This window comes from Impatiens glandulifera, chromosome 1 (assembly GCF_907164915.1).
Source record: "Impatiens glandulifera chromosome 1, dImpGla2.1, whole genome shotgun sequence".
Taxonomy (NCBI): Eukaryota; Viridiplantae; Streptophyta; class Magnoliopsida; order Ericales; family Balsaminaceae; genus Impatiens; species Impatiens glandulifera.
Genome location: NC_061862.1, coordinates 51,082,807 through 51,102,130, shown reverse-complemented (window position 1 = coordinate 51,102,130; position 19,324 = coordinate 51,082,807). Strand labels below are relative to the sequence as shown.

Here is a 19,324-nt window from a genome sequence, read left to right as displayed (position 1 = left end):
TTTTGTAATATGCAGTGAGATCTGTTAGGAGTTTTGTCAAACAGATTGGTGCGCGAAATGTAGTCGGCAAATTTGTGACGGATCTATAGATTCGACGATGATGATTGGATTGTTGCTATAGATCGTCGACTGACAATAATTCTCCTTGTTCGAATCAAGTAAGGAGATGAACTCGTTTTCTTCTTGGCTGTGGTGATTTACTGGACGATCGTTGACCCGACAATTTCACTGCAGTTAGAGTTCTGAATTTTAAAAAAGTAGACTAATATAAGACCATCTCCAACCCACAAAATCATTCTTAAATCCAAAATGTAGTAAACGTCACATCAAACAGTAATTCATCTCCAATCCAAAAACTCATTTTCAAACCCAAAATAATATTCTTAAAATATTCTTTTTTTACACTAATTTTTTAACCTTATTAATATTGTCTATATATTTATCAATTTTACATATTTAACCCAAATCCTTTTCCTTTATTTAATAATATTAAAATAAAATTAAGTATATATATCAATAATTCATAAACAAACCTATTATATTAAAACAAACATATTAAGTATTAAGTATTTTCTATGTTTATTTATATAATTTATAATTAGAAATTTATAATTTATAAAATTTAAGTTATCAAATATAAAATAAATTAGATAAAATTTCAAATATAATAAATTTAATAATTTAATTATACATTTAAAAAATATTATAATTTTCCATCTTAAAAATAAAAAATATAAGTTTAAGAATTAATTTATATGAATAGAAATTAAAAGTTATTAAAAAAATAAAAAAATAAGTCTAAGGAACATTTTTTTAAAATGACCAAAAATGGTGTAAATGAATAATGATATTGCATATATGAGTTTTTTTTTTTTGAAAGAGAGTGTGAATTCCCCTTATGAGATTGCGTTTGGCGTCCTGTTGAAACAGAATTTGCGTTTGCGTTTGCGTTTGGCGTCTGGTTGGAAATGGCCTAAATATTAACTCATAATTTTTTATTTAATTTATATATATATATATATAGGCTGACTTGAATTTAAAAATAATATAAAATCTAGTCATCAATTACAAATGTCAAAACTAACTCTTTTAATTTTTTAACAATTTTGTACGCATATAAATAGAATTTTATAACTTAGATAACAAATTTGACACCTCCCTCCGTACATAAAATTGACATTCTTCCCTCAATTAAATTGTTAAACTAAATTAAGTATATCATATTTCAGATGCATAATTGGTTATAATCGTAGTTGTTAATAAAGTTAAAACTCTCACAAATATAGTGAAAAATAGAAATTATCTATAAATTAATAGAAATACCACAAGATAATATCGGAGCTAGCGTTTAAATCACCATCAACATCCATGGTTATTTCTTACACTAATAAAGTCTGAAAATTAATAATAGAGTATAAAATAATAATAAACTACTAACTATTTTCTTATTTTATCATTAATTGATTATTTGTGAGTCTAACTATTAAAAATAAAAATAAAGTGCAAATATAAATAATCATTTTGAAGATATGGAATGAAAAATTTTTGTGGTGATATTTTGTATTATAAATATTATTTGTATTATTTAATTTTTGTAGGTTTAATTTTAATTTTATATATTATATTTATAAAATTAAGTAAAATAAAATATTTGTATAAATTTTATTTTATTTTATTATATAATATTAATTTAATTAATTTTATCTTATTTTATTCTAATTATTTAATTAAGAGTAATATGTGTAATGAAAGTTGAGTAGACTGTAAACAGATACAACGCTGCTGCCGCTCTGTCCTTCAACAGTAATGGCGTTAGACCAGTATCAGCCTAGCAAACTCCGATGGGGAGAGCTTGAAGAAGACGACGGAGAAGATCTTGATTTCCTCCTTCCACCGAAACAAGTGATAGGACCTGACGAAAACGGGATCAAAAAAGTGATCGAGTACAGGTTTGACGAAGACGGTAACAAGGTCAAGATTACCACCACCAAACGCATCCGCAAGATTGCTAAGGCTCGACTTAGCAAAAGCGCTATCGAGCGCCGTTCTTGGCCCAAATTTGGAGATGCTATTCATGAAGACGTTGGTGCTCGTCTCACTATGGTCTCAACTGAGGAAATCATCCTCGAGCGTCCCCGAGCTCCTGGTTTGTCTTTCTTTGTTTTTTTCTTCTCAATTTCTTCCTCTATCTATATAAGTTTCTTCAGATCTCCTATTAAAGATCCAATCTTGAGTTCTATACTGTTCTTTGTTTGATAAAATGCTTAACGACTGCAAATACAATAGGGTATCTCTTTCTTTCTTAAGATATTAGTTTGTGACTTTCTTTTTGCATAAACCCTAAATAATCTAACTGGACCGTCTCTTTCCAGGTTCAATTGTAAGGATGGCAATGTAAATAAATTTCATTGTTTTAACTCAGTCATGAGATTTCTTCACAAATTGAATAGCTTAATATTTCTTTTTTGATTTCTATACTGTTCTTTGTTTGATAACTATTGCAAAACCTAAAGGGTATCTCTTTCTTCCTGACATAGCTTAAGATATTAGTTTGAGACTTCATATTCGCACTAACCTAAGTAATCTGACTGGGCCATCTCTTTCTAGGTTCATTTGTAAGGATGTCTATGTAAACTTATTTCTTTGTTTTACCTGGTTATGTCAATTCAATGCAATGTCAGTCATGAGCTTTCTTCACAAATTGAATCAAACCCTTAATTTGCGATGTTTGATTATGATGTATACCACTGTTGGATCTGTTTTCTATCCATGACCATATATAATTTTATCATATTTGGGGCTAAGAACAGGTTCCAAGGCAGAAGAAGGCAAGGGTGGTGATTCCCTAGCTCAACTTGGAAAAGGAGGAGCAGTTCTGATGGTGTGCAGGACATGTGGAAAGAAAGGTGATCACTGGACATCAAGATGCCCATACAAGGATTTGGCAATGCCAACTGATGGCTTCGTTGATAAATCAACTGCTGCTGCTGGTCAAGACACAATTGCTGCTTCTGGAACCGCCACCAAGGGAGCTTATGTTCCACCAAGCATGAGGGCAGGTGCTGAAAGGCCTGCAGCTGGATCTGATATGAGGAGAAGGAACGATGAGAACTCTGTCCGTGTGACTAATTTATCAGAAGACACTCGCGAACCTGATCTTCATGAACTCTTCAGGACCTTCGGATCTGTTACCCGTGTTTATGTTGCCATTGATCAAAAGACTGGCATGAGCAGAGGTTTTGGTTTCGTTAATTTTGCCAACAGGGAAGATGGTGAGAGGGCAATTGCTAAGCTCAATGGGTATGGCTACGACAATCTCATCCTTCGTGTGGAATGGTCTGCCCCGAGAACAACCTAAGGATGGTACACAAATTTCCTTTGAATTTCTGTTTTTGTTAAGGTGATGGGACTATTTTCATGGTTATTTAAGACTTAAAACAACTTGTTATTCTTATCTTTGAAATGCTTCCTTTAAACTATATTTAGTGGAATTTTTATAAAAAGCATCTTACATAGATTTACCTTATCATAATTCAAATATAATGTTTGGTTTTTGTTGGAAGACTAGGTTTATTTATTTTCTTATAATAATTGTTGCTATTAAAAGTGTAGTGTTAGATGACAGTCAATACATTGGTTGGTCTCTATGGTTTTGGCCATTATATCAATCAATCATTCCTAATCAATGGGTGGTGGTATTTGTGTGTATTTCCAAGTATGTCAATCAAAACCCATAAAACATTATAACCCAGTCTCTCTATAAGAAAACAGATGATCTTTAATTATTATAGCTCCTGCAGTGCACCTAAAATCCATGAATAAACGGATCCCATATCTCGATTTTCTCTCTATTCCAGCCAAGTTCTCTTCTTTATTTAAAATGAGACTGTTAAGAGTTGAACTTAATGATATGAAACTCACCATCTTGTTTGCTGACATCTCATCATAGAAGATTAAATGTAGGGCCTGTAGAAGTTTAGTTCTTTAGTGAGAAACACAGTAAAGTTCTTATCCACAATTATGAAATATTCCCTTCACATGGAATTTGAATTTGTTCAATTGGTCTGAGTTTCCAACTGTTTAGGGGTAAAACAGAAAATTGTTTTGAAGGTTTTCCCATGTGCTCTACAACATTACAGAGAAATCGCAAAATGTTACCCAACTTATCCAAAATTACAGAGAGCAAACCTCACCAACTGAAAACAAAGTAGTATATGAGATATGTGAAAACAAAGTTCAAACAGGATTTTATTATGAATTTTATCCATGTTCATTCCTATAGCAACAATTGATGATACATATATACGAGAAAGACGGAGAACTTTTGTGTCAGGATTATCTACAAACTGGAGAAGAACACCATAGGAATATTGGCCATATGTTGTGGCAAGTCTATGTAATTGTTTGTTAAATATGTCTATTGATTGTTGCTAATCGGCGACTTGGCTGGAATCGGGAGAGAGAGATAGAGTCAGTGACTTGGTTGGAATCGAGCGACTTGGCTGGAATGGAGAAAGAGAATATCCGACTTGGTTAATGCTGGGATCCGTCTATCATCGTTAATTTAAACGAGGTCATTTTTTTTTCAAATGGTACATAAAGGGGCAAAAAAAGGGAAACAACTAATCCCTACCAAAGGCGGTATAGCTAAAAGACTAGTCGCTCCTTTCTTGTCGAAGCTTAACAAAGGCCAAGGAAGGGACTAGTCCCTTCTTTCTTGCTGAAGCTTAACAAAGTTTGACCACTACATAGAGAGTACAAGCCTCTACTTGGGAAAGGGGTAAGCCAAAACCTACTCCTAACTAAAAAAATGCTTGTTTATTTTATGGAATGGACTATTTTTAAGGCTAGGACTTCCTCCTCATGGGACAGGATTCATTCTTTAGTGTACATCCAATAAATTACTTAGGACTGCCCCGGAACACTAAGCATTCACCCATAGTGTTCCTTTCCTTGTTTTCCTCTATAATGGCCATGTTTAGGATTATGATCACAGAATGACTACCTATTGGAGCTTCGACCAACCACTGCTGACAAATTCTGCTTTCTACTTTGGGACTAACCATTATTACTGGGGTGGGGCTTGAGACAAAGAAACCAAGATGATAAACTGACCGTCCGAAGAATACTAGGTACAACCTCCAAGACAAGTACACATACTATACACAAGTTTTTCCTAAGATCGAGTTTCACTTAGAAAAAGAGACAGCCAAAGAGGAGGAAAAATTATAAACCGTCTGAAGCCATGTTGAACCAGCTAAAATAAACTAATGTAAATTTGTCCATATAGGGTTGTTGATCTTGTCCTTGGAATCTGCAAGCTCTCTACTCGAAAATTTTCATAAATTTAATATGCCCAACAAGCACCGCCCCATATATAAAACTTTGAAAAAATAAATCATTTGTAACCCACAATAATAAATAATAATAAAAATCTTAAATATCAAAATTCTCAAATTTAATTTCTATATATATATATATAAAAGAGGTCCTCGAGTTATCTCCACTCAAACAAACACTAATTAAATTGAAGGCTCTATAGTCTAGTCTAATATAGGTACCAAACTATAATTTTAAAAAAAATGTTGGTTTGATAGCTTGCTAGTAGTCCAAAATGTCAATCTATCTAAGAGGACGTGGATGCCACTGAATGTGACATTAATTAACGTTCTTTCATTTAAATTTAAATATAAATATATATATATATATATATATATATATATATATATATATATATATATTTGCTAGATTTTCATTTTTAGTGTTTATTATGGCCTTGTTCTCTATGGGTTATTTAAAAAATCCAAACTAAATCCATTTTTCAATCAATCACTTTTCAACAATTACATAACTCATTTCATTAACCAAAATACTAAAATACCCTCTAATTTAAATTATTATTTTATATTTTATTTATATATATCAATACCCTTTAAGTCTTTTTACCAAAAATAATCATTACCTCCTCAAAATCATCACCAATCAATTAATTTTTCTCTCTCTTGGTTTTTTTTAAAAACCCATAACCGAACAAGGCCTATATTTTTTTGGGTAAGAGTTTCATTTTTAATAAAGTCACATATTTTAATATATCATTTTTGTTCGATGTAATCATAATAATTTATTAATAAAATAAATTATATTAAAAACTAGTTTAAACCAAAATATATATATTTTAAGGATTAAACATTGTAGGACACATGCATTTTATAATATTAAAAATATTGAGATTAAAACATCGTCTAATTTTATTTTTTTCTTAATATTTTTATCAAAAATTTAACAATTTTATTCGTACTTATTTTTAACAATTAAATAATTCATTTCATTAACTAAATTATTAATTATAATAATTCAATAAATTAAAAAACTCAAATAACTTATCTTTTAATCAATCAATTTTTTTTAATTGTTGAAAGTTATATTGACACATCACATCAGTATCCTTATTTAAATTTAAAAGAATTTGAAATAAAAATTTACTCGTAAACTTTAATTTCTTAAGAATGAGTCTTGTCACTTAAAAATTTAATTCAAATAAAATTTTAATAAAATCTTATTAAAAACCCTAAAATAAAAAACATCAACAAGTTATTATAAGTATAAATCATATAGCAAAAGAGGTTGAAACCAGTTCAAATAATTGGTCACACTTTCACTTTTTCTTAATCAAAACCAATTAGTCATGTTTTAGTGCATATAAACAATTTCCATCATTCATTTTTATCTTTTCAGCATAAAGTACTAGAGTTAAATTATTCACATTAATATGTCTTTTCAACCAAATGAAGGTTTTATTTATTTATTCTTTTAAAATAAGAGTTTATTATATTAAATAAATTATCATTATCACTTATAGTTATTGTATTCAGTTCAATTTAAAGTATTTTTTTTAGTGAAAATTAAAATATAAAATTTTTAATTTTTTAAGTACAATTTTTTTCACTTGAACTAGTCTATTAGGTTAAGGGTTAAAGTTTAGGGTTTATAATTATAATGAAGGATTTATTTTAATAATTCTAATATTTTTAATTCACTTTTATTATTATTATTATTATTATTTTTATTTTTATGGTGCTAATTAACTTGCCTTGCATTTGAGTGTGTGGAATAATATGGGAAATGGTCTGACTAGACCTACTTTTAGGTTTTTCTTCATGCCTAACTTTAATTTTTACCCTTGTCATACGCCATATCAGGGCTTGTTAATTCATTTTTATATATTTATTATTATTTTTTTATGGTGCTAAATTACATAATCAATTATAAAAGACAAAATTCATTCAAAAATTAAAATAGATTATTTAAAAATTATTATTTTGACACTATTCATTACTTTAATTTTTTTAAAGGAAAATTTACAAATGATTTTGTTTTTATTTGATAAAATATATGATTGAAATAGATAAACTTTTTGAGATGAGAGTTTTTTTTGATAAATTTTTAGATCAAGATATTGAATTATTTTTATTAAACTTTATTTTAACAAATACTAATTCCTAATAAGGAGTCGGGCATCCTATAGGGCTCCTGTCAAGTAGATTATTCGTGACAAATAAATTATTGTCTTATTTATTAGATATTGAGACACATTAATCATATTTTGAGCATTCGATATAAAACTCTGAATTAAATTTAAAATTTTGAACGATTTAAAACGGAAATTATTCGGAGTTAAGGGGTATTGGAAGATAGCATAAGCATGCATTGTTTGGTTAAGGTGATTAGAGGATATTAAAACTCTTAAGATCATAGTATTTTAGAGTTGGATTTACATGAAATTTTCAACTTGAGTAATTGTTATTGTTTAGCTTTATTGCTGTGTAAAAATTAAGAAACAATGTTTGAGCATCTTCATTCTTCTATCAATTAAAGAGTTTTTTTTTTTTTTTAATGACTCTCATTTACCTAATTTGTGCATGATAAAAGTAAAGAGAATTAAAAGAGTTTGTATTGACTTAAGTTGAAACAACAAGAGTCGTCTTAAGTTGTAAATCGTGTCAACTTTTTAAACTAAAAAAAATTAATAACATTAAACTTTTCTTCCTATTTCATACCAACATAACAAGTTAAATTTGACTAGCTAAATTGATTCGGGTAGTGCTTATAAATGATCCAAAAGAGGATGTAACATTGTTTTTAACCCTTGTGACATTTATCTAATTTTTGTTCTTTTTTTTTTATAAATAAAAAGAGATTTTTTTTTAAAAATTAATTATAACTTGAAGAAAATCAAACAATTACAAACTAATAATATTTGTAACAAATTAAGAAAAATCATCAACCTTTAATCTACAATAGCCCTTGCTGGCCATCTTTTATTTAGATTTCATTTTCTTAATAATTTCGATTAAATATATTTTAAGGTTTAAAACTTAAGGGTGAAGTAATAATATGCTGTAAAGCTCTCTCTCTTATATATAATAATAATAATATTAGGGCAACCTCAAATCACATTATTGATTGAATATTGCAAATACAATTGGCACCCCACATCTATCGACCAATTTGGACCACACAACCTGTTTTTGTATAATATTATTATTCCTTTTACAGATAGACCCCCATTCATTTAGCTAGATAAGAAGACAAAAGCTGACGAGGATATTAGATACAATTTCTAGAGTCATGGTCTCTTCTTCTCTTGGTCGTTTGATTTACCAATAAACTATTCTCAATAATCTGAAGTAAAATATGTTTTTAAAGATTGATAAATAAGTTAGGTGATTAAATCATATATATGATTGTTGATCAAATAAAATACAATCCTAATTTGTCCGATATATCATATTGAGTTAGTTTAATCATTATTTAAAAATTTGACAAAATATTTAACATGTTTTAAACTAATTTTAAGATAACTAATTAAATAAATGGACAAAATATTGTGTTTTCGTTGAATCAAGATGTGATGAGATACGGGATATGTTTATAAGTTTAATAGGAGATATTGTTAAACTCAAAGCGCTTCTAGATAGAATCGAATCCGTAACATTTTGATCTCTTAAGTCAACTCTTATCACTAGACTACCTTGATGGAGTATTTTTTTGGAACATTAATTATTGGTATCTATTGGGTTATGTCGGGAACCATTCGTGCGTGTTGGAATATATGAATTGAGTCGGCTAGATTTGTGGGTCTAAAACAATGAAGTTATATTAATATTATTTTGTTTTGGATAATTTTGTTGAAAAAGAATCGTAAAACATACAATAATCTCAAACTCCCATTGCGAATCATTCACAATGATATCATCTTGACATTATATGAGATTCGATTTGAAAAACTAATATATTCAGTAAGAGATTTCATTGCTTTTTTGAAGGATCTTTTGTACACATTAATTTTTGTTTATTTATTTGATTGAATTCTATCATATATATATATATATTGGGTTTTGCAACAACAAAACTATGGATCTTCTTAGAAATCAAACCTGTAACAAATCAGTTTCCAAATCGTCTATGATGAACAAAAGATTTACCAAGAACTGAAATAGTACAAAGCAATAAACGACAACACAATATACGTGGTTCGGTCAAAACCGACTTACGTCCACGGGTGGGATAAGTTTCACTAAATCAAATAAATGTCACTAGTAGAAACTTACATGCTCTGCTCTCAAATGAAAGAAGTGATTACACTAGGAATGATTGAAATTCTCCACAATCAAAAGCTCCCCCAACCTCTCACTCTGGATCAGCCAAAGAATAAGAAGAAGTAGAAAAATCCTAGATCTGTTCACTCTCTCTCAACCTTACTGTGTTATGAGAAAAATACTCAAAAAAGTATTTATACTCTAATCCGTTTTCATAATAGAAAACCCTGACCTGTTTACTTGGAATTTAAAACCCACTCGCAATGGCAAGAAACACCTCAATAATTCTCCCCCTTCCGAGCCATGTGAGAATGTTGCTATAAACATTCATCATCGTGACACTCCTGCCAGAACCATTCCGGCTTTGGCACAACATATCTCATGCTTGCCTCTTGGCAAGCCCTTTGTCATCATATCTGACCCGTTCTCATCTATATGCACTTTCTCCAAGTATAACTCATTCTTCTCGAGCACTTCACGGATTCAATGGTACCTTCTTTGAATGTGTTTTGAATGTGAATGGAAACTTGGATTCTTGCTCACATGTATAGAATTTTGTGAGTCACTAAACTCCATAAACCTGTCTTGTGTAATGCCTATTTCTTTCAACAATTCTTTCATCCATCTCATTTCCTTACAATATTCAGTAATGGCAATATATTCAGCTTCTGTAGTAGACAAAGTAATACATTTCTATAGACGAGACTGCCATGATACAACTCCTCCTCCAAAAGTAAACAAATATTCTGAAGTTGATCTCATTGTTTCAATATCACCACTCATATCTGAATCAGAAAACCCTTCAACATGTGACTTTCCAATTCTATAACACAAAGCGTATTTGGAGGTCCCTCAAAGGTATCTCATTAGCCACTTAACCGCTTCCCAGTGTGTCTTACCGGGATTTGAAAGGAAACGACTAAGTACTCCAACCGCATGAGCTATATCTGGTCTTGTACAGACCATTGCATACATCCTTGGGAGACATTATCTTATTTATTTTCAAGTGTGTAGCCAATGGACAAGCAACTGGCTTTGCCTTGTCCATATAGAATCGATTTAGAATCTTCTCAATATATCTCTCTTGAGACAACCATAGCCTTTTTTTCACCCGATCACGAATGACCTGCATTCTAAGAATTTGTCTTGCTTGACCCGAATCTTTCATCTCAACCCGAATCTTTTATCTCAAAAGACTTAGCCAAATCCTTTTTCAACTTGGCAATCTTGAGCTTGTCTCTCCCAACAATCAACATGTCATCAACATATAGGAGAAGTATAATAAAATCATTAGAAGCAAACTTTTGCTCAAAGACACAATTATCTGTAGACGTCTTCATGTACCCATGGATGGTCATGAATGACTCAAACTTAAGATACCACTGCCTTGGTGCTTGCTTCAAACCGTACAGACTTTTGACAAGTTTGCACACCTTATTTTCCTCACCTTTCTTATTATAACCTTCAGGTTGCTCCATATAAACATTTTCATCCAAATCAACATGGAGAAATGCAGTCTTGACATCAAGCTGTTCAACCTCAAGATCCATACAAGTAGCTAGACTTAACACCACCCGGATAGAAGTCATCTTCACTACTGGTGAGAAAATATCATCATAATCGATTCCATGCCTCTGGCCAAATCCTTTGACAATCAGCCTAGCCTTGTATATTGTCTTGCTATCATCACCTTCTTTCTTGATCTTGTACACCCATTTATTTAGTAATACTTTTATGTTCTCTGGTCTTTCAACTAGATCATATGTGCCATTTTTCAGCAATGACTTCATCTCTTCCTCCATGGCAGCTAACCATTCTTTCTTATTAGCCTCCTTAAGAGCCTCCTTATAGCATATAACCTCCCCACAATCAGTTAGAAGGACATACTTTGTATCAGGGTACTTAGAACTTGATCTTTTCTCCCTAGTAGACCTCATAAGTACCTCTGTTTGTTGATTATGTTGATTTCCATCTTCTTGTTGAACTTCAAAATCAACCTCAACATTATCACCAAGATCAGTTTTAGTATTAGTATCATTTCCATGGCCTACAGCTTGACCTTGAGGAACATCATCATCACTATCTGAGTCTGAAGCTACATGTGGCCTTGTCTCCTTAACATCATGAGACAACTCAAGACCAGAAAGGTCACGTATATATGCATCAAATTTTTCACCATCTTCAAAATTCTCAATAGTCTGATCTTCAAGGAATACCACATCTCGGCTTCTCAAAACCTTCTTGTCAACTAGGTCAGAACACATGTATCCCCACTTTTCATCACCATAACCCAAAAATATGCATTGCCTGGTTTTTGCATCTAACTTAGACCTCTCATCTTTTGGAACATGCACAAAAGCTCTGCAACCAAAAACACATAAATAGTTATAATTAACATCTTTACTTGACCAGACGCTTTCTGCACACTTATTATTCAATGACTTGGAGGGATAACGATTGATCATATACACTGCAGTGCCCATGGCTTCAGCCCAGAAATGCTTAACCAACTTGGCATGGGAGAGCATACTCCTCATCCGTTCCAACATTATTCTGTTCATCCTCTCTGCCACACCATTTTCTTGTGGAGTCTTGGGAACAGTCTATTCATGTCGAATACCATGCTATTTGCAATAATCATCAAATCAGCCTATGTACTCTCCCCCGTTATCTGACTGCATCCTCATTAGTTTTATTCTTGTCTCTCTTTCAACCAGCTTGTGAAAGACCTCAAACTTTGCTGCAACCTCATCCTTGAAATTTATAGCATAGGCCCAAACTTTCCTAGATGCATCATCTATGGATTTAATCTTCATAGGACCACAAACATCTGTATGGACTAGGTCAAGGACATTCTTTTTCAGTTCCACTTTCGACTTACTAAAGGAGACTCTGTTCTACTTACCCTTCAAGCAATGCTCATAATTTTCAAGATGAGCATCCTTGAGATTCAACAACTCATTCCTTTTGATCAAAACATTCTGCCCCTTTTCATTAATGTGACCTAGTCTCTTGTGCCACAACTCAGAGGATGACTCCATCAAAACAGAATATGCTGCATCATAGAGAATTTTTAAATTTGTCTTGTATAAGGAACAACATTTCTTACCTCGTGCAACAACCAATGAACCCTTGCTTAGCTTCCATGCTCCACCACTGAAAACATTATGGTAGCCTCCATCATCGAGCTTACATGCTGAAATCAAATTCATTCTCAAATTAGGAACATGTCTTACATCTCTCAATGTTAGGAAACAACCCATGTTTGTCTCAATTCTAACATCACCAAGACCAACTATCTTGGACACACCACTGTTACCCATGTGAACCTCACCATAATCACCAGCTTTGTAGGACTGGAAATAACCTTTGTGTGGAGTAATATGGAATGAGGCACCTATGTCAACAATCCATGCTGTTTCATTTGAAGATGTGCTAAGACATGAGTCTTGATAATTAGAAGCATATGTTAGTTCACCATCTGAACTATAAGCAGATGTATCTACACTCTGTTCTTTCTTTTCTCCGGGCTTCACCGTATCATTCGCTTTAACATTTTTAAATTTCCAGCACTCGTTTTTTCAGTGACCAATTTTGCCACAATAATGGCAAGCACCATCCTTCTTTGGAGCTCTAGACTTGCCCCTGCTCGAACCACTTCTATTATCCTTTGATCTTCCTCTATCAGTCACCAACATATAAGACTTAGAGGGTTTATCCCCCTTTCGATTCTCCTCATCAAGTAAGGAACTTGTGACAAATGCCATGTTGACTTTACCATTTCGTACTGAGTTACTGAGAGTGATAATAAGTGTCTCCTAACTTGTAGGCAAAAATCTAAGGACTAAAAGTGCCTGCACCTCATCATCAAAGTTTATCTTCATACTACTCAGTTGATTCAAAATATTTTGAAATTCATTCAAGTGCTCAAAAATTGATTTATTATCAATATACTTCAAATTCACTAGCCTTCGTACCAGTGCTGCTTTATTCCATGCTGACCTCCCAGCATAAAGAGCTTCAAATTTGCTCCACACACCATACGCCGTAGTCTCGTTCTCAACATGGTGCACAACATTTACACCAACCCAGGAACGAATAAAGTTGCATGCCTTTCTATCTGTCTTTTTCCAATTAGTCTCTTTTGTAGTTTCAGGTCTAACACCCTCATTTTCAATTGCTTCATTCAAATCATCTGAAACTAACAGATCACTAATCATCAGTTTCCATTGCCTGTAGTTTATACCATTTAGACTCACCATATCAGGTCTAGATTTCACCATTATTACTGCCTTAAGAACTGACAAAAACCCCAGCAAAGAAACCAGTTGATCTCCTCTTTGAATTTTGTCAAGTAACCAGTAGAGCACTCTGCTCCAATGTTAAAACAAATAACTAATCAATACTGCTCTAATACCACTGTTGGGTTTTGCAACAGCAAAACTATGGATCTTCTTAGAAATCAAACCTGTAACAAATCAGTTTCTAAATCGTCAATGACGAACAACAGATTTACCAAGAACTGAAATAACACAAAGCAATAAATGACAACACAATATACGTGGTTCGGTCAAAATCAACCTACGTCCACGGGAGGGATAAGTTTCACTAAATCAAACAAATGTCAATAGTAGAAACTTACATGTCCTGCTCTCAAATGAAAAAAATGATTACACTAGAAATGATTAGAATCCTCCACAATCAAAAGCTCCTCAAACCTCTCACTCTGGATCACCCAAAGAACAAGAAGAAGTAGAAAACACTAGATCTGTTCACTCTCTCTCAACTTTACTGTGTTATGAGAAAAATATCTAAAAAAAAAGTATTTATACTTTAACCCGTTTTCATAATAGAAAACCCTGACCCGTTTACCCGAAATTTAAAATCCGCCCGCAATGGTAAGGAACCCCTCAACAATATATATATTTTTTTTTGTCAACTATCCATTTTATAATATCATGTATGGATTATTTTCAAAAAAAAGGTAAAAAATAATATTATAATAAAATTTTCAAAAAAATTTTTGTATTAAATAAAATCGTACAAATTAAGTTGATATATCTAAAAATATTATTAGTTAATCATAACATTAATTAATATTTTAGTAGTTCAATTATTTCAATAAACTCTATATTTGGCCGGTTATATTGAAGGCGCAAATGATGTTTTTCGGTTTGGATTGGATGAGAGATACAAACAAGATTAATAGAGTCATAATCAAATAAGCTGAATCAAATCAAACTAAACCAAACCAATCCACATCTCTTCTTATATTCTCCTCTTCTCATGATCACATCATTTCCCTCCAGTTGAGTTATACTTTCTTCCTTCCTCCTTTTTCTTCTTCTTCTTTTTCTTCCATTTGGCTTCAATTTATGATCCAAGATCCAAATAAAAAAACTCTTTGTTTCTTTCCAAGAATTCCCCTCTGAAAATGAGTTTGAGTACTGTGGAACAAGTCTCTCTTGATTGTGTGTTGGATGAGCTTCCGGATCGGATCCAGCGACAAGAACAACCTGCGGCGCCCACGTTGGAGTGTCCGAGATGTAGATCCATTAACACAAAGTTCTGTTACTACAATAACTACAACAAGTCTCAGCCTCGCCATTTCTGTAAAGCTTGTAAGAGACACTGGACTAAAGGTGGAACACTCAGGAATCTCCCCGTCGGAGGTGGCCGAAAAAATAAACGGCACAAGAAAACTTCAAAGATGATCATAAGACCGACTTACAGTAGTAATTCTCAAATGGGTACCGAAAGACAGAGTCTTCTTGATCCTCTAGAGAAGAAGAAGAAGAATCCATCATCTGCATCTTCGACCTTAGATCCCATGAACAACAATAATATAGAAAACTTCAGTTTTGATAGCTGCTTAATGGGATTTTCGGAATTAACATCAAGTTTAAGCTCTTTTGAGAAAAACAATCCATCTTCATCAGATATTAGTTATAACCTTTATGCAGAAGATTCACAAATGGGTTTGATCATGCCAACAAGTAATTTAATGGACATGCAAAAGTATTGCTGGAATTTGGAAGATATTGATACATTGGTATCTTCTCATGAACTTAATATCCCTTGATAGAAAAACAAATGTTTTAAACTTTTAGGAGGCATAAATATCTTCTTTTTTTTCATCCACATGTGTTGAGATGAGTTTCTATGTACCATATTTGATTGATCTTCTTCAACTTGTAATTTCTTTTTTTGAAAATAAGGGTTTATTGATTGATCTTTCACTTTATTCATAACTTTCTTAATAGAAAATTTTAATTATCATTTTAATTATACTTTTTGTTACTCTTTACAAACTATCTTATACAATGAATGCTAATTATTATGTTTCCACAAGGACCACAACATCATGAGTCCAATAGGTTTTACTCATAATACTAATTTAACTCTAAGTTTAATGACAAGCATTCTTGAATTTCTGTTTTTTTTTTCACTTTGTTTGGAAAAAGTTGATTCTCATAACAATACATTGATTTTTTATTTATTAAACTTTACTTTAATTTATCAAATGATGTTGTTTATATCAAAACATTCATCCACATCTTAACTTTTTTTAAAAGAAACTAGCACATATTAAAAAAACTCAAAAAGCAAGGTTTATTTCACCAAACAAAAATAACAAAAAATGGAATGATTGTGAAAATTACAACCTTAAAACATTCATTCTCATGGGTTTTTTTCATTTTCATTTGTTAATTTGTTTAATTTACAAAAGATGTTAATTAAATACAATATTTCATCACAATTATTACATTTTAATAAAAATGTTGAGTGGATTTGATATCATTCAATATAAACAATGATTAAAAAATGTAATTTTTCTAGGTTAATATATATATATAAATATATATATAACAAACTATTATCAATATAAACATGTTCATAATTGAGAATTATTATAAACATACAAAAAAAAAAAAACTTGATTAAGTGAAACACCAATATAAATTAGGGGATCACATCCCCACTATTTATCTAACTCAAAATCTTCATATGTAGCAAAGTCATCACCGATTTGGATCGGCATGGTATCTTCATGATTAATATAAGTCTTATTTTGCATTCTTACGTGTCATCATCCATATTTCAGTCTAAGTTCAACATTCTCGGTCATACCATTCTTATTTTCTTTCAATTGGGATTCAACCTTGTACCTCTACTACGTCTCCATCACTACGTTAAATAGGTATTGAGGATCTCGTCGTAAGTTAAAAATATATAATCAACATAAAAAATTGGAATGTTCACTGAAATATTTCAAACAAACTTGCATCCAACCAGCACTTAGTCTAGGGTCTAGGGCATTAATGAAATTGATGAGGGAATATATGTGAAGTGGTTAGGATTGTAGATTGTGACATGTACACCTGGAATAGAATAGAATTGAAATAAATAAATGAATAGAAATTGAGAGATGGATTGGGGTTCCTAATGGTTTGAGGCCTACTAGATATTATGAAGATTCTTGTGGGTATATAATATATGCTGTGTTCTTGACTCTTCATATTTAATAATTGAAGTTCACATGAGGGATGAAGGAATAATTCTATCTAATATCCTCCACCATGCTGAGTTGTATCATTACCATCATCACCCCACCTTTCTAATTCTTTTTTTTTTGGTTATGAATTAAACATTGATTTTGAAGACTTAGGTTTGATTATTATGATGATTTGTTTTGAATCTTTTGATAACTGCCACGAGAACTAGTTGAGGTGCGTGTAATTGGGCCAACAATGATAATATAAACAACAATGATAAATCCTAAGCTAGTTTCTACTTTTATATTTGAGTAATTTTGATTTTTTAAAAAGTTAACACGACACTTTAAATCATTTTAAGTAAAAAATCAAACGGTAAAATTTGATCTTTTTAGATTAATTCTTATTATTTGACGCTAAAAAAATTGATAATTAAAATGGTGTGAACTTAATAAACTAGATAAAAATTATTGATGAATGAGAAAAGTGAGGGTTGATTTGACATACTAAAGTATGAATTGTGATTGAGATGATAATTGACCAATCAATTTTTATTTTATCTAATATATTTAATACAAAGTTATATATATATATATATATATATATATATATGTTTTATTATAATTTAATTTTATAAAATAAGTTTAAATAAATGAAGAGTGATAGAGAGAAAATAGAGAATAAAATCATATCACTAACTACTAACTGGAAAAATATAAAGTGAGAATTTTTATTTTTTTTTAAATCAGATTATAGATTATGCAAATTATTTGCCTTAATCATTCCTTTGAATAAATGTAATGATTGGATTGGGAGACCCAAAAATTAATATCAGAGGCAATTCCTTTCAGTTTGGGCCTGCATTACTGGCCTAATTATAGAGGGCCATCGCAGTGTCCAGAACTCATAAAAGTTCAAACCCAATTTTTATAAAAGAACCATTGATTGAACTTTTAAAAAAGAAACCATAGTTTTTGTTTTATTCGATCAAGGGTAAACAATTAAGAACATTAAGAGTTCATTTTAACAAATGAAAAATCAATTTAAAATTTGTTTAAATATCTGATCCCGGGTAAATGACACATGCAATGCAATCACGGGCTCATTTGAGAAAGTGAATTTTTGGGTTTCTTTTGAGTCTCCTTATAAAATCATTGTTTGATTAAAATACACTTTATCTTTATATTTTTATTTAATAATTAATTTATATTAAAAAAATATATAGAATAATTTTAGTATTTTAATAAATAAATAAATTAAATAGATAAGTGATATAATTGTTGAATTTTGAAATAAAAGTTTTTGTTTTATCTCAATAACCAAAATTGAAACAAGCTCAGGAGTAATTTCAGTAAAAATAACAAGAAGCGTTTAAACGAATCTTATATATATATATATATATATAACAACCTATTTAAATATTTTTTTTTATTTTTTTTATTTATCATATTTTTATATTAGTATTATTTAATTCTCTCTATTAGATACATTATTATTTTAACACTTTTTTTTTTGTTTAATTTAATTTTATATTTTTTTCAAAGTATAATTTTTTTAATATATATATTTTTGAAATAAAAGAGAACTAACATTACACTCACATTGATATAAACTTAAAGTGCTTATAATTGTTTTAATATATAGTTATATATATATAATTCTATTTGTATTAAATATTTTATAATATATATAATTACATTATATATATACATATATAATTCTATTTGTATTAATTATTTTATAATATAATATAATTATATATATATATATATATATATATATATAAAACAATTTATTTAAAATTTAATTTGTGATATATTTAAATAAAATAAAATAAATTATTACTTTTTATTATTTGTCTACATTTTATACTGAGAAATAATTATAGTTTATTAATAAAACACGAAATGTTATTTTTGAATTTTTTTGAGTCAAATTATTTTGACTAGGTGTTGAAATAATTTAACCATTGAGATTTTGATGATTAAATGACTTATGAGTTTTAATGCAGGTGTATTGAAACAATATTTCATAAGACTTGACTCTAATAAGGGTCAATAAACTGATTTTGGCATTAGATGCATAAAATTAGACGTACAGTCTAACTCATCGGAGTTAGACGTGTAGTCTAATGAATGCATAGAATTAGACGTACAGTCTAACTCATCAGAGTTAGACGTGTAGTCTAATGAATGTACAGAATTAGACGTAAGTAATATACACGGAATT

General features: G+C 30.5%; 2 protein-coding genes across 2 annotated transcripts; both read left to right on the top strand.

Moving 5' to 3' along the window:
- Window positions 1–1,768: 1,768 nt before the first annotated feature.
- On the top strand, window positions 1,769–3,524 carry LOC124927550 (eukaryotic translation initiation factor 3 subunit G-like). Its single transcript, XM_047467992.1, has 2 exons — window positions 1,769–2,146; window positions 2,811–3,524. The coding sequence occupies exons 1-2, from the start codon at window positions 1,807–1,809 to the stop codon at window positions 3,356–3,358; spliced, it is 888 nt and encodes a 295-aa protein (XP_047323948.1). The 5' UTR covers window positions 1,769–1,806; the 3' UTR covers window positions 3,359–3,524.
- An 11,333-nt stretch (window positions 3,525–14,857) lies between these two features.
- On the top strand, window positions 14,858–15,687 carry LOC124921889 (dof zinc finger protein DOF3.1-like). Its single transcript, XM_047462589.1, has one exon. The coding sequence runs from the start codon at window positions 15,034–15,036 to the stop codon at window positions 15,679–15,681; it is 648 nt and encodes a 215-aa protein (XP_047318545.1). The 5' UTR covers window positions 14,858–15,033; the 3' UTR covers window positions 15,682–15,687.
- Window positions 15,688–19,324: the final 3,637 nt, after the last annotated feature.

Excerpts from the sequence above, each read along its gene's own strand:
- LOC124927550 (XM_047467992.1), top strand. The coding sequence starts at position 1,807 with ATGGCGTTAGACCAGTATCAGCCTAGCAAACTCCGATGGGGAGAGCTT. Across the intron at positions 2,147-2,810 it reads CGAGCGTCCCCGAGCTCCTG|GTTCCAAGGCAGAAGAAGGC; the intron begins GTTTGTCTTTCT and ends GGCTAAGAACAG.
- LOC124921889 (XM_047462589.1), top strand. The coding sequence starts at position 15,034 with ATGAGTTTGAGTACTGTGGAACAAGTCTCTCTTGATTGTGTGTTGGAT.